Source organism: Epinephelus fuscoguttatus, linkage group LG2 (assembly GCF_011397635.1).
Source record: "Epinephelus fuscoguttatus linkage group LG2, E.fuscoguttatus.final_Chr_v1".
Lineage (NCBI taxonomy): Eukaryota > Metazoa > Chordata > Actinopteri > Perciformes > Serranidae > Epinephelus > Epinephelus fuscoguttatus.
In genome coordinates this window covers 48,983,914-48,998,912 of record NC_064753.1, presented here as the reverse complement: position 1 = coordinate 48,998,912, position 14,999 = coordinate 48,983,914, and the positions used below count along the sequence as shown (strand labels likewise).

Here is a 14,999-nt window from a genome sequence, read left to right as displayed (position 1 = left end):
CAAGCATTCGACCACTGACTCGTTTATTCAACATTTACAAAGCTATGCACTGTGTCGCCTCAGAGTCGGAGGACAGTGACGACGCTTTTTTAAATAACTTTAATCAGAGAGCAATGTGACTGATTACAACTGTGGGAAACTGTCCTGCTGTTTTTAATCTGTTCAGATATCAGCCCAGATTTCTGTCACACATGTGTGTGAGGTCTGAAAAGGTGTCCTACCTGTTAGTGGGTGTGTGTATCCAGTGTCATGGTAAATCTAAACAGAGGAGGAGCGATATTTCCTCTGATATTGTTGGCTCAGTAGAGTTGGACGCCGGCCAGTTACACAGCTGTCACTGAGCGGCTGCCAGACTGGATTCACTAAGTGACTTGGACCCATGAATTTATCTACATTACGTAATTCCCTGCTGAAATTGCAAAAAGTTGCTTCTGACTAGTTTTTACTGCCACAAGTCATCTTTAGACGGTCTGCTGTAAAAGAGTTTGTTAAAGGCAAAACATTATGGTGGCACTTTAAAATGTAAAAATCAGATTATTGAGGTAAATCTGGCCTCATTGATTTTAACTGTGCTTCAAGGTCAAAGTTTGAAGCTGTAGTTTGTAACTTTTATAAAATTAACTGTCGTCACATTTGCTGAAACTGTCACTGTATCCACACAGCTGTACATGAGACTGGTGATCTGTGGAAAAAAAAATCCTATTCCTCTGCCTCCTCATATTTCCTCTTGTGGCATTACCGCACGTAAATAAAAGCAACCAGTCAGAGCCGAGGAGTCTCTAACGCAGCTGTCAATCACAGCTCCAACACGTTCTTGCTCTTAAATTGCCAGTTACCGTCACTTTGTCAGACCTCGACGCACAGACACCCTTTGCTGCGGTATGAAATGCACCACGCGGCGGCAGTTTGTGATGCCACAGGCAACGACCATAGTAGTAATAGTAAAGAGTGAGAGAGGTGGCACAGGGCGGGGAGGTGGTTGGGTCAAACAAACTCTGGACTTTCACCTGGGTGCCTGCTGTTTGTTTCCCATGTGAAACCAGAAGGCAGTTAAGTGATATTAATAAAAACGTAGTGTGCTAGTTTGTTCAGCATGCTATGCTAGCGACGTATGTCACATGATGTCACATGATTACATGCTCCCCACTTCCTCCCACAGTCCAAAAACATGCAGGTTACGTTAATTGGTGACTCTATCGCAGGGCTGACAGATAGAGAAAGACAACCCTTCACACACACATTCACACCTATGGGCAATTTAGTCTGGTGACCTGTCCAGGGTGAACCCCGCCTCTCGCCCAGTGTCAGCCGGGATAGACTCCAGCCCCCCTGCTACCCCTAACAGGATAAGCAGTTATGGAAAATGAATGACTGAATAACATTTCCATATATCGAGAAGTCGACAGTGAACTGTTTAGTTGTAAAACAAGAAAGTTGGTCTGGTCGATGGGCGGAGCTTTCAGACGGGTGTCGCTCGACTGTTTCAAAAATGGTGGCTGAGTCACAAACTTTAACTTTACAGCTTAACAGTCACTAAAATATGTTTCTGAAAACATTTGAGGAGAGAAACAGGCTATGCAGTGACAGAATCTTGATTCACATTTGATCAGTGCTGCCTCGTTTGTGATTAAACATAGGCTTTAGAGACTCATCACTCTGACTGGTTGTTTTCTGTGAGCCATGGTAGATTGGAGTAAACGCCATCAGAGGCAGCAGGAGGAGCAGGAAGGACATGATGACTGTGTGGATGTTACGACAGTCTGAGTAAATACAGCAAAAAGCTGTTTTCATTAAAGCTAAAACTGTAACTTTAAAGTCTTTCCGCTGAGCTCCTGAAAACTTTTCATTTCATGATGTGTGTTCAAACATCACTATGAACAATGACACTTTATGTGCTCTGCTGTCTTGTTACAACTCAACAGTCTGACATGACTGTACACTGGCTGTGTTCCCTGGCTGCGTGCTGCCTGCAGAGGGCATTGAGCAGCTCGGACAAACTGAGACCAGTCAAATTATAGATGCACATTGACACCAGGCCATGAGCCTGTGAGGAGGAGAGACAGCTGTTAGCCTCTAGGGGTCACTGTTTACATGTGAACACTGCTGGACTGCAGTCATGAGCTCAGGCACCATGTTTATGTGTAATACTAATATAATAAGTAAATGAAGGAGCTGTCCACAGGTCTGTGTCACATGTTTGTAAGAAGACTGCACGGCTGCCTGAGAGTCAGATGAAAATTTAATTTCTACAAGGGGAATAGAAGGGGTTAAGGGAATCCTGCGGCTAGAATTAGTTTCCTTTTTTAAATTTATTTTTTATTTTATTTTATTTTATTTTTTACACTAAGCACATTTAATGCACCTGTGTTTTGTCTTGTTCCCATGTTCATGTTCATGTTTTCCTGCATCTGGTGAACTTCTATGCAAAACAAAAGGAGCGCTGATCCTGCAACATGACGGATCAAATTTAATTTTTGGCTCATTAAAAACACCAGGATCAGTAAAAGTCTATTTCGTTTATATATTCAGTGCGAGTGCAAACTTTAATCTCTCTGGGAACCATCAGTCTGTTTTTATACACATGTAACATGATGATGATGATGAAAGCAGAACAAACAATGTGTGTGCACCTGTGAGGAAAAGTCAGAGTAAAGTTCCACTTTCTAATGAAACACTCATTTTAAAGGGTTCGTACACAAATTACAACTTCATTAATGATTTATAAGTCGATATAAGCTTTTAATAAGAAAATCTTTTTAGGTTCAAAGTATGGTGACGCCTTTGGATTTTGGTCACACACAGGAGCACATTCAGTGACGGACTCATTCCCCCAGGATGCACCACAGAGCGCCACAGGAAGTCATCCCTGCCTGCGGCCATCGACCTGTACAGCTCCTCCTTCAGAGTGTGAGCTGCTCTGAGTCAATAAGACCGGCACTGCGACTTAATTCACTTAACTGCATTAAGTTTCTACTGTGCAATCGTGACTTGTTGTTCAGTTATTACTTTTCTTTTTGATCGTGCAATAATTCAACTGCCGCAATATTCATAATATGCACATAACCCCTCTTGAATGTATAGAATTATTCAACATACAATGCACATAACTGTACATACCTCTAATGTTTATTCATTGTCTTGTCTTTATTCTATTGATGTACAGTATATATCATAGTGACCATTCCAGCAGTGGTTCCCAACTGGTGGGTCGCGGTCCAAAATGGGTCACCAGCCCCTTCTGCATGGACCACAGGTGAGTTGGAAATGTGCTGTTTGAAAAAAAAAACACACACACTATTTTTTAGGACAGTGAATTTCCAGGACAGAGCTTTTATTTTGAAGTGCTGTTTCCTGCTGTAGAGTGAGTGACCGACTGTTAGCGACTTAACAGAGACAGTAAACTTGCTCAACAACATGGTCAGATGCAAGTATGATGCTGAATATATTAAACTGTGGGACCTCAAACTAATGACTGAGGAGATATTTGGACCCTGTGGCCGCACCAGTTGGAAACCTCTGCATTCTGGCATAATACACATTTTATATTTCTGAATGTAACACTAGTTTATAAAGTGTAATGTAACACAGTGCACCTATTTGTATATTATTACACATGTACAGACTCAGCACAGTGAAGATATATATTTTACTCCAACTATCTTAAACACTAGTGTTAGACATTGTAGCATGATGCACATTTCTATTTCTATTTCACTGAATTTCGTACTTTATATTTACACACTTGTATATCACACTCTTATTCTTGCTTTTTATAATTCTCTATTCTTTACATCATGTATGTAATATATGGAATGATGTAGTGATTCTGTAATGAATCACAGTTGCCCCTCAGGGATCAATAAAGTCTTTCTGATTCTGACTCTGATTAGTTTTAAACAAACAGATTTTGATCCTCTGTAGCCAGAGGAGACCAGCAGTGGCCACAGTCCAGTCAGTCCAAAGGATTTGTCGCAACCTGGCAAACTAAAATGTGTCTTATTGAATATTTAAAACTGATCTATAAAGCTTTAAAGTATTTTATTTTAATAAGGCTATTAGTTACAACCTGTAAACATGTATGAAGGGTGCCTTATTAGAGACTGAGAGAGAGTGTTTACTTTACTAGAATTTTTAGCTGTTGGCCCTAAATTGTGGAATAGTAGCCTCTCACTCCACTCATATGTTTAAACCTGTCTTCAGACCCATCTCTGTTCCTCAGCCTTTTAATTATCATTATGATGACATGCCTGACCATGACCGCACTGTTTATTTGCTTGTAATTATATTTAATTTTTTTGTGCAGTGTTGTTTTTGTGTCATTTATGGCTTTTTATTTGGTTATTCCTGTTTTACTTATTGTTTGTAAAGCACAACATTTGTTGTTTTTAAATGTACTCTAAAAACAAACCCGACTTGACCTCCAATAAATCACTCATTTAAAGGGTTTTAAAGGGACAGCTTCATTAATGGTGTATAACTTGTGCTTTTTACCTTCAATAAAAATATCTTTATAGGTTCAATAGGTTGTGAATTTTCTCTCTGCATTTATAAATTGATATGTAAGTTGGTGTTCCATTAATGAAGTTGTTTTTTGATCCTCTGTGTCCAGAAGTGTCCGACAGTGGGCACAGTCCAGTCAGTTAAAAGGATCTGTCACAAACTGGCAACCAAAAATGTGTGTGTAACTGATCAAAATCCATTAGTAAATTATCTTTTTATTCTTTATAAAGCCATTAGTTATGACTTGTGCATCTTCAAAAGCTGCCTTACTAAAGAGGCTTGGAGAGAGCTGTTAGAGTCATACTCAAGTTAAGGCCTGTGGGCCAAATCTGGCTGTTGATAGGGTGCTGGGTCGCCCTGAGACCATTTATGATTCACCATGAATATAAATTGATTCACACTGAGATTTTTTATTTTGTATTCTGAGTGTAAAGCATTAAAAAAGAGCTGGAGCCCCCTGACAGAGGTAATTATTTAAATATTAATTATGGATGTTTGTTGATGAACTGGCCCCTGGCCTCCTGTCATTTTGTAAAAGTGGCCCCGGGTAAAGCAAGTTGAGTGCTCCTGTTTTAGAGGTTTTACTTTCCTAGGGAACGCCTAGAAGGACAAAAATGTGCCCCATTAATTCCCAGCTGACTGAAGCTGTGTTTCCCTCTCTGAATGATGGGCTTAGAAGGATTTAGCTAACATGTAATTCATGACAAAGTGCTTTCTTTCTGTTTTTCTTTGTAAGTGTGTTAAAAAATATATTGAAACGATTTGAGAAACTAAAGTTTAAAACAGAGAAATCATAAATAAAAAGAGTTTTGGAGAAAAAAAAAGTTTTAAAGGAATCCCTACCTCTCGCACGCCATTAGGCCAAAACTACTGCAGATGATGTTTTTATTGCGCGGCTGATAAATCTTTGTAGGACAATCCTTCAGCGGATGTCGTGGATAGAAAGATCACGTAGGAAGAGATTCTGAAGATAAATGTTGCTCAGTGAAACAGACAGAGGGGCCACAAAGGGCCCTAACCTCTCTGAAGTCCCACATTCCTGTTGAGTAATCTTAGAGTTCTGCATTCATAACAAGCCATAGCAAGGTGTTATACTCTGTATGACACAGTTTCTGCTTTCAGGAGGGCCTGCCTTGTTTATCGACTCTCTGGCTTTTGGTCGGTGTTTCAAAAAAAAGCCCAAAAGTCTCAGGCGGCATCGCTTCCCAGGCCCCCCTTGGGAGGAGCTATTGTCCGGGCCAGGAAGCCTCCCCAGCCCGCAGGTATAGAATGACAAGGCTTTATATGCAGCTACCTATAGATGGGAGCGAGGCAAGGCAAAACCTGAACGTCCAAAAGAGTCCGAACGCTGCTTGTGATGATTTTCGCGTCGATGGCTGTCTTTGTAGTTTCTGCTCGGCTGTGTTACAGCAACAGGTGCAGCGCTTTAACAAATGAGCTGCAGCAGGAGAGAGGGATAATGTCAGATGTAGAGACAGAGAGGGGGGTACCACTCTGAACGCACAACCAGCCCCCTTCAAGCTGTAATAAACCTATAACCTGGTGTAACAGCCACGCCGCGCTGCAGCAGCTCTGCATGGGAAAAATATGGCACAGCAGGGATCATCTGCTCCGGTCCCCGCCAGTCATTATTACACTGTATGTGTGTTTTAATGGTCAAAGCTACCAAGAAACTATAAGAACTATCAGGTTGACCATTATTGACAGTATCATAGCTGTAATTTCACGGTTAAATTCAGTGTAAATCTAAACATTTAAAGGGTTGAAAAAACCCAACTGTATGTGATTAAAGAGAGGTAGCAGTGGCTCTGAGTTGAAGTCCTGCTGTTTTGCACTTTTTGTTAAAAAGAAAAATGTGCTATTGTGTGTTCGAGGCGGTGCTGCCTTCAAAGAGCCGCGACCGACAAGAACAGGAGAAACAAAAACTGAAATTGAGACTTCATCTTGAAGAGAAATCAACTCAACTTTAAAAAACAAAGACAGATTTTTGAATTTAGAATCTGTGTCACCTTTAGAGTACAATCTTTCTTGCTGATTTCAAAGCTGCATTTGTTACGATTTAAGGCCTGCGAAGACAAACTCAGGCTGTGAAATCTTTGAACAAACCAAAGAAAAGTTGGAACAAACGAGACGGTTGTTTCCTTGGGGGTCAGTACCATCGTGTTTTTATGTTGGAACCAGCTGGTGAGTGAGAACTATGAGACAAACAGCAACATTGGTAAAATGCGGAAATAGTATTATCAATAACTTATAACACAGGCACCAAATAAATATTCATATCATTAGTAAAAATATACAAAGAACATCTTTCAGCTTACAGACAGTAGACTATCACATTGTAACAAAAAAACAGAGCGGAGCCCGTCTCACACTGAGTTTCCCTCTTCATGTGAATCTGACAAAAAGTGCTTTGCTGATTAAAAGTCCTCTCTTCACTATCCGTCGTATTTGTTAGCACTTCAAATTAGCAAAATATTGTATGATATACTGTTTGTCATTTCAGCTTTTGACAAATGAGAAGTCGCTGTACATGCATAGTGCATACTGTATTTACAACAATAGATCTGCTTTCAGAAGATGTGTGAAGTTGAAGATGATTTCTTGTACAAAACTTTTTACAAATTAAGATGGAAGTTTTCAACTATATTAATACATTTGTTTACACGACAGTAGCATTTTGAAGAACGTCAGTAAATAGAAGCTTGTGTGTGTGTGTGTGTGTGTGTGTGTGTGAGTGTGTATGAGAGACAAAGTCGCCTGAAAGTGGAAGATTTGATAAATGCGCCCCGACACGTGGGGTGGCCCTCTGTCTTTACTTCTTCTATGGATTTTTACTCTCTGAGCATCAACAACAAAAACGTCCGCTAATCCAGAGCGCAGGATCCAGATTCATTTTTCGTATCTTCGACTGCCATCGAGCTACAGTATGTGCCGAGACCAGGGGTCCATGTTTGGTTGGGCCATGGGGTCAGCTCCCCCCTCAAAAAGTCTGCTCAGTCATCTTGCCGTTGGCGCCGGCCTTTCCTGGCGCGATGCCGGCGTCTGCGACGATCCCCTCGCCCCCCGTGGTGATGCGTATGGTGGTGCATGCTCTGACTGTCTCTCAGACGCCTCACCATCTCATGGTCCTTGTTGCCCAGCACCCGAGGCAGGAAAAGCGAGGCTTTGTCAGTGCTGCGAGTCTTAAAGCCTCGTCGTGGCCGGCCTTTGCCGTTAATGGAAACGTACCACTGGCGCTTGGCGCTGGCCCGCCGCTTGCTGCTGCTGCCTCCCCCTGGTGGCAGCGGCTGCTCGGTGGAGTGGTGGCGGGACGCGTAGGTGTTGTACCCCAACTCATGGATCCGCTCCACAAACTCACACTCTCTGTTGAACACTTCCTGGGGAGGTGAGAAAGAAGAAAGTAGTGAGGCACATTTGTCGTGCAGCTTGCCGTATGTTTTTGATTCACAGGATGAACTCTGAGAGACACTGGGAGTGTTTCTGCTCTGCTCACAACACCGTCTGCGATCACACTCTGAATCAGACATAAAATAATGCACGATACAGTCTAAAAAATGATTCACAGTCAGTGGATAAAGCTTAAAATAAAGACATTCATCAGCATAAATTAACTTTATATCATTAATGTGTTTTAGACAACTTATTTTGAAAAGCTGATCACAGTTAAAAACATTTTACACACTATTGAGTAGGATGGAATTAAAATAAACAAGTTAGAAGATTGTAAATAAAATAGTTTGACCACTGAACACAGCTCAACATATCAAAGCAACATCTGGATGAATATTAAGTTGGTTAAACTTAACTACATTTTTCGCAGTCAAAACAAAATATGTTGGTTGTACTAAACTAAATGAGTTTGTCAGATTATAAAAGACTCATAGGATCTACTCAAACAAGTTGAAACTACTTAAAAAGATGCATCAAAATTGTTATATCGATTTTCTTTACATTGAACCAGTGGATTATTTTTTACAGTGTATGCCAGATAAACATGCACTCTAAAAAATGATTCATGGGGTGAGTGGGTAATAATTAAAATAAAGTTTTTCAGCATAAAAAATTACGCTTGTTCCAATAACCTGTTTTAGTAAATTGTCAGCTTATTTTAAGAATTATTCAGAATCAAAAACATTTTTAAGTGGAATGGAATTAAAATAAACAAGTTGGGATATCTTACATAAAATAATTGGACCACTTAATATCAGCACACCGTTTGGATAAATATTAAGTTGGTTCAACTTAAGCTTTTCGAGGTCAAAGCGAAACATGTTGGTCGTACTAAACTAAATGAGTTTGTCAGATTATAAAAGACTCGTAGGTTGGAGCGACTTAAAAACGTTCAGATATCTTAATTTTTTTTTTTATGTTGAACCAATTATTTTTTTGAAGCCAAATATTTCTGGCTGGGTCAAAGCAGAGGCCTTGAACCTGCTGCTGCCTCGGGCCGCTGTCAAACAGGAGCTGCATGTGTTGAGAGAAGGAAACACATGTGATGATGAGATGTCATCTGTACTCACCGAGGCGTACAGCCGGCCTTTATCGTTCATGGCCAGATATCTGCCAGAGAAAAGCCCTTTTATGGCCACGACACCCACATCCACCGCTGTGATTTCCATGATGCCTGCAACACAGAACCAGTTACATAACATCCATAAGCTTCACGTCTTTCATCAGGATCCACAACTCTTTAAAAGATCATTTCATTCACGATCACTCCTCCTTTAAACCGTGGAAAACGGAAATCAATTAAGAAGCATGAAAAGCAAATTTACCCTAAAACAAACAAACAAACAAACAAACCTTTGTCACTTTGACAATAAAGGAATTAATTTCTGGTTGTGTTTGCCCCATTCAGTTTGTTTATTGGCTGTTTTAATCAGTGCTTGATTAGTCAATGGCCCATTGAGAGCTGCAGAAAGGCTCTAATGGCCTCTGATTAGATAAATACATCCGTTAGGACAGCGCCTTTGTCCCGCCTGGATGTTAATACTTTGACTGATACTTATAATAGAGATTAACCTGCATGTCGGCAGCTTTGCAATGACACGCACACACGCCGCGCGCGCATGCACATGCACGCAGGCTTCATTGAGTAAGTGACAGTGAAACTCTGATAGATTAATCATATCAGAATTTACTAAAATTGATCGAGACAAACAAACAAATAAATGAATGACAAATAAACTGAATATTGCGTATTTTCATAAATTAAAAGCGCTTATTTAATTTACTGTTTTATTTCATTCAACAAATCTGCGTTAGAAAAAAAACAACTTTTATTAAACAATTTGATCCAACTTTAAAAATGTTCACTAAGAAGCTGATAAAAATGAAACACACTGTGCCATGTGAGTTATTACAGGAATGGTTTGCCAAAAGTTCTGTGCGTAAAAGCGAGCAGATACTCACTAAACGGGTTGTTTTCCTCCAGTGATCCGTCTATTTTCCCATTAGGATGGATTTGTAAATGATATTTAGTAGCGCAGTAGAGTTTCCTGCGTCTCGGCGCTCCTCCGAGGTGCTCGTAAACTCCTCCGCGGCCCCCGGCGTCCCTCCGCTGCCGGGGGTCGCAAGCCTGTCCCGGGGCGCAGCGAGCCCGGGGACTAACGGGATCCAACAGGCTCAGCAACACCAGCAGAGGTATCATCAGCATTGTGGCATGGCCGTGGAGCGACGATTGTGGCGAAAAAAAGGAGAACTCCCGCCCGGCTCTCGGGGTCCCATTAAAGTGTCGGGGCCCCAACGCTCGAGAGCTCCAGCCTCGCGCACATCCGAGACACCGCTGACAGCACAGCCGCCCCCGGAGGTAGGATCCGCTCCTCGCCTCTGACTGCTGCTGGAAATCCCTCCTGCGGATCAGACTGAGAGCCTGTGCTCAGACTGAGCGCAGATATAAAAGAAGCTTGTGGCGACAATAGGCTGAACTCCGACCAATTGATACAAAGGAAAGGGGGAGGCAAAAGGTATCAGCCCTGTGTGAAGTGAGAGACTGCGGCGTGGATAAAATTACACAGTGGCTGAGTGCGGAACAGCTCTGTGCTCTGAACTCCTCTTCTGAAATATCCTGAAAGAGCAATTAGACATCCCAAATTATACAGGCGGACTGAGCCTGCGGCAGGCCATGCAACAGGTGAGGACTGTTGCTGGATGTCCTGATAAATCTATAAACTACATTTAAAACCTTTTAAAAAGCTTTTTCAACCAGTCATTTCTCTGTTGAATTCAAACATTTCCCCGAGGATTAAATTTGCCCTTTATCTTCCAATTTTAAGAAGTAAAAATGTTGAGAACTTTGACTTTTGGGTGGTCCACATCTACCTAAAGAATAGCTAGGTTCCTCCCAGTTCAACAGGTGCTTGCCGAGTAACAGTGACCCGATCAGACCAAACTGATGTCAATATTTCTGTAGTTTGTAATTTGCCGTGAGTCACAGCTCTTTGCTGGCAGCACACTCCTGCACGTGATCCGCAGACTTCTCCCAGAGCTGGTGACAAGCTGCCACTGCAGGTTGGTCAACCCCAACCTCTTTAAGTAGTTCAGAGTTCTTTGTTCTCAAGTATTTAGATGCTCCTTCCTCCTCCTGACCTGTAAGCATTGCTCGCTAATGCCGAGGGTCATTTGTGTTGAAGTTAAATTAAGAACAAAAAGACGAATGAATGTTCTGTCACAGGTCTCCCTCCATGTGCTGCCAACACCACTGAACGTCTCTGCTGTGCGTTAATTCTTTATCCTCCACCCGAGCAATGGATTGCCCCAGACTTTTCCCATCCTAATGCCCCGGCTCTGGCTAGGCAGCAGCCGGTGGGCGGAAGAGCAGCAGGCTAAATGACTACTGCCTAAATTGCTTCCATCTTGGTCGCATTATGGTTTGCATTCTGGTAATTAGCACCATCATCTACAAATCTCTCTGCCCTTTGGCGCTGCTCCACTGCTGCTATGAAGGCCTCTGCTGAGAATCCCCCAGAGAGTCAACGGTTAATTTGTCTTCCCCTCCCATACATCACCCAACCGGCTGCCTCTGTCACTTTATTTACCCCGATGATCAGAAAAAGGCAGCTCTCTTTTAATTACAAATGTGTGCACGTTGTGCCTCCGAGACCCCCTCGCAAGTCAGACAACACACCAAAACATCAGCCGGACCGTGTGTATCAGCGGTTGTTCTGGTGGCCATTTCTAAGTGAGACGCTCTTGATGTGGTTAAATGCTGGAAGAGGGTGGAACCTTAGATGTGGTATGCTGTTTCTCTCAGAAACTATTTTAATTACGCTCCCCTCCACGCCGCCCACAAAGCATCCCAGCAATAAGCAGAGCAAACGCTCTCAATTTGTGATGCACACACACTCACACACATCTCCCTCTTCACATCAGGAGAAGTTTGTTGTTTTTTTAATTTTTGAAGGTTAAACTGTCTGATGAGCTGAAACAGAGCTTCAGGCCTCGGTCAGATCTGCTACTCAGATGCATCTGAGCAGGACTGTGGGGTTAGGGTTATTCCATGTGTGACCTCAGCACTCTACGTAACACAGGAGTCTCAAACCTTCGTGGAAAAGTTCAATCTGTGTATTTTCAGCAGCGGGTTGCATCTTCAAAGGTATTTTAAGGCTCTCATGTCTACTTTCTGCGGGACATGATAAAATGTTTGCCTGGTCTGAGACCAGTGTTTAATTAAACATCGCCACAGCAGCATTACAGCCTGATACAGGGGTCTGCAACATTTACTAAAAACAAAAAATCTCTCTGGAGCCACAAAGTAGAGCCTTATAATCAAGGTAACGCAGCCTATTAAGTGTAAATTAGCCTATTAACATTATTAAATGGGCTAAATCAGTGGTTCCCAACTGGTGAGCCGTGGTCTAAAAATGGGTCGTGGGTCAATTCTGAATGGACCACAAGTGACTCTGAAACGTGTCAAGTTTGTAAAAAACACTTTATTTTTAAGTTCAGTGAATTTCTGGCACAGAGCTTTTATTCTGAAGTGCTGTTTCCTGCTGTAGAGTGAGTGACGAACAGACAGCTGCTGGTGTCAGAGGGGATGATTTTAACTATTTCTGATTTAGAGTCAACTGCAGGAAATTTCTTGAGCCATTTCCTAATTTTGTTGTGACAGGACATAAAACAAGAAACACTGCTGGTGCCAGGCTTTATAGGGACATATAGTGTCTTATCATCTGCATAGCAATGAAAGTCGAAATGTGTTATGTGTGCTTGTTACATACAAATCATATCAATGTTTCTGAAGTGACGTAGAATGAGCTGACTCTGTCATCTTGAAGTGGAGGGGATTGTGGATGGTGAGACATCTTCACAAAACGGCTGCTAAGCTGCAGACCGCTGTTTGAGACCAACAAACAACAAAACCGACTGTTTTTTTGCGAGTCATTGCTGTGTTTCCAGTGGCTTTTAGGCTCCATGGTGTGTGTGCTTTGTAGCAACCCATCAGCATGTTTTCATTGGTTTATTGCTCTCAAAACTTGGTTGTTTTATACTGATAGTGCCCTGAAAGTGGTTGATGTTTACACAGACAGACATTGCTGCTTTTCCTCCCAAAATTGCAAGCCAAAACATGGTCTTTTTGTAACCATAACCAAGTGGTTTTTGTTCCTAAACCTCACCACATATTAAAAAAAATCTAGGTTTCAAGTCCTCGACATAAAAACATTCAAATGTAACATATCCGTGGTTTGCAATAATGTACAATGCCAACATTTTTCTGGCAACTGGGTTGAAACCAGAAACATCGCTGCTGCCAGGCTTTAAAGGGTGTTGTGTCCTCTGCATAGCAATGAAAGTCAATATTATGGCTACACATGATATGCCCATGGGGTAGTGTAAATAACACAGATTGTGTTTGACCTTAGAATGGAGACATTATTGGACAGTTGTTGTTTTTCTTGCATATTTTTACCTTCCTTAAAGGGAAATTTCGGTTTATTTCAACCTGTCTCCTATCATCCTAAATTTGTTTCAAGTGACTAGTGACATAAAAATAATAGTTAGCATGTTAGCCGTTAGCCTAGATACAGCCGGGGCGCATAGTAGCGCCAGACCTGTTAAAACATAAGTGAACGGGCAACCTTCAAGTGCAAAGTTAGTCCACTAAACAAGCTTTTTTTCCACAAAGACCGCCTCATATCGTTAGGATAAATGTCAGAGAACATATAGAAAACGACATGTAAACGTGTTGTCTTACCTTACCGGTGTGCTGCCATGTTTGTTTACCATTTAGCTCTGCTTTCCAAAGCGCGGCCGAAATATTGCGAGAACAAGCAGCGATCTCATACTGTGCCTGAACAAGCAGCAACAGCTGGAAGGCAGAACCAGACAGTAGCCTGAAAAGTTCATTCACTTATTTTATGAAAGATTTATAGAATAATGGCTGACTTTTTGCCAGACTTCGACTTTGTGGAGGAGGAATTTGATTTTGCAGAGTTTGATGGCTGCCCTTATTTATTTGAGCCAGAATACACTGACGAAGAGCTTCGTGAAATTGAAGAACGGAGGAGGAGGAGAGAGAGAGAGGCACAACAGGTAGAGGACGAGAGAGGAGGAATGGCTGCTGCAAGGCTGCGTAGCTCTGGAGATTGGTGGTGTACCTGTGAATGCTGTGCCCCAGTGCCCACAGAAGAGGAATGCCTCTGTTGCAAGGAATGGGACCGGTTGCAGCCTTATTTTCAAGGTCTGGATGTGACCGAGGGCGAGACACCTCCACCTGGAGTAGTATCCAGCTGGGCTTTATCTAGAGCTCGCCAGATATATTTTGGCCGCGCTTTGGAAAGCAGAGCTAGATGGTAAACAAACATGGCAGCACACCGGTAAGGTAAGACAATACATTTACATGTCGTTTTCTATATGTTCTCTGACATTTATCCTAACGATATGAGGTGGTCTTTGTGGAAAAAAAGCTTGTTTAGTGGACTAACTTTGCACTTGAAGGTTGTCCGTTCACTTACGTTTTAACAGGTCTGATGCTACTATGCGCCCCGGCTGTATCTAGGCTAACGGCTAACATGCTAACTATTATTTTTATGTCACTAGTCACTTGAAACAAATTTAGGACGATAGGAGACAGGTTGAAATAAACCGAAATTTCCCTTTAAGCTTAATGTGCCTCATTTCCTGTTTTGAATATGGAGACTTTTATTTTGAAGGCAACACTTACGTATAGACAGGAAGTTCTTCGACTTAAAAACAGTAAAGCAAAACATGATAAAAGGAGAGAAAAAAAGAAAGAAATTACAGTGTATAGTGAGGCATTTAATATATAACCCTCCCCCTGTAGAGACACAAGGTTGGTGTATGTTGTAAAACTTAACGTTGAGTAGTTTGTGCCCTGAATTCATTTTGAAGTGTAATAACTTTGTATGTTTACCTTATAGCTAGCCTGATGTGCAATGATTATGACTATAGTAATGTTAACGAGTTAGCTAACATATTTATTGTTTTGTGTCTTTGCACTCAGCTCTTACGTTGGTCTGGAATGTGCAATAAATTTCAAA

At 41.7% G+C, this 14,999-nt stretch overlaps 2 protein-coding genes across 2 annotated transcripts in view; both read right to left on the bottom strand.

The window, feature by feature from the left end:
* The window catches only part of ccnd1 (cyclin D1), a 148,449-nt gene that overhangs the window by 43,628 nt on the left and 89,822 nt on the right, over window positions 1-14,999 (bottom strand). The gene's annotated exons all lie outside the window — the stretch shown is intronic.
* On the bottom strand, window positions 7,494-10,268 carry fgf3 (fibroblast growth factor 3). Its single transcript, XM_049599375.1, has 3 exons — window positions 9,913-10,268; window positions 9,021-9,124; window positions 7,494-7,877 (listed from the first exon to the last, which is right to left on the bottom strand). Exons 1-3 carry the CDS (start codon window positions 10,154-10,156, stop codon window positions 7,494-7,496), a joined length of 732 nt encoding a protein of 243 aa, XP_049455332.1. The 5' UTR covers window positions 10,157-10,268.

Excerpts from the sequence above, each read along its gene's own strand:
- fgf3 (XM_049599375.1), bottom strand. The coding sequence starts at position 10,156 with ATGCTGATGATACCTCTGCTGGTGTTGCTGAGCCTGTTGGATCCCGTT. Across the intron at positions 9,125-9,912 it reads GGAGGAAAACAACCCGTTTA|GCATCATGGAAATCACAGCG; the intron begins GTGAGTATCTGC and ends TCTGTGTTGCAG. Across the intron at positions 7,878-9,020 it reads AAGGCCGGCTGTACGCCTCG|GAAGTGTTCAACAGAGAGTG; the intron begins GTGAGTACAGAT and ends TCACCTCCCCAG.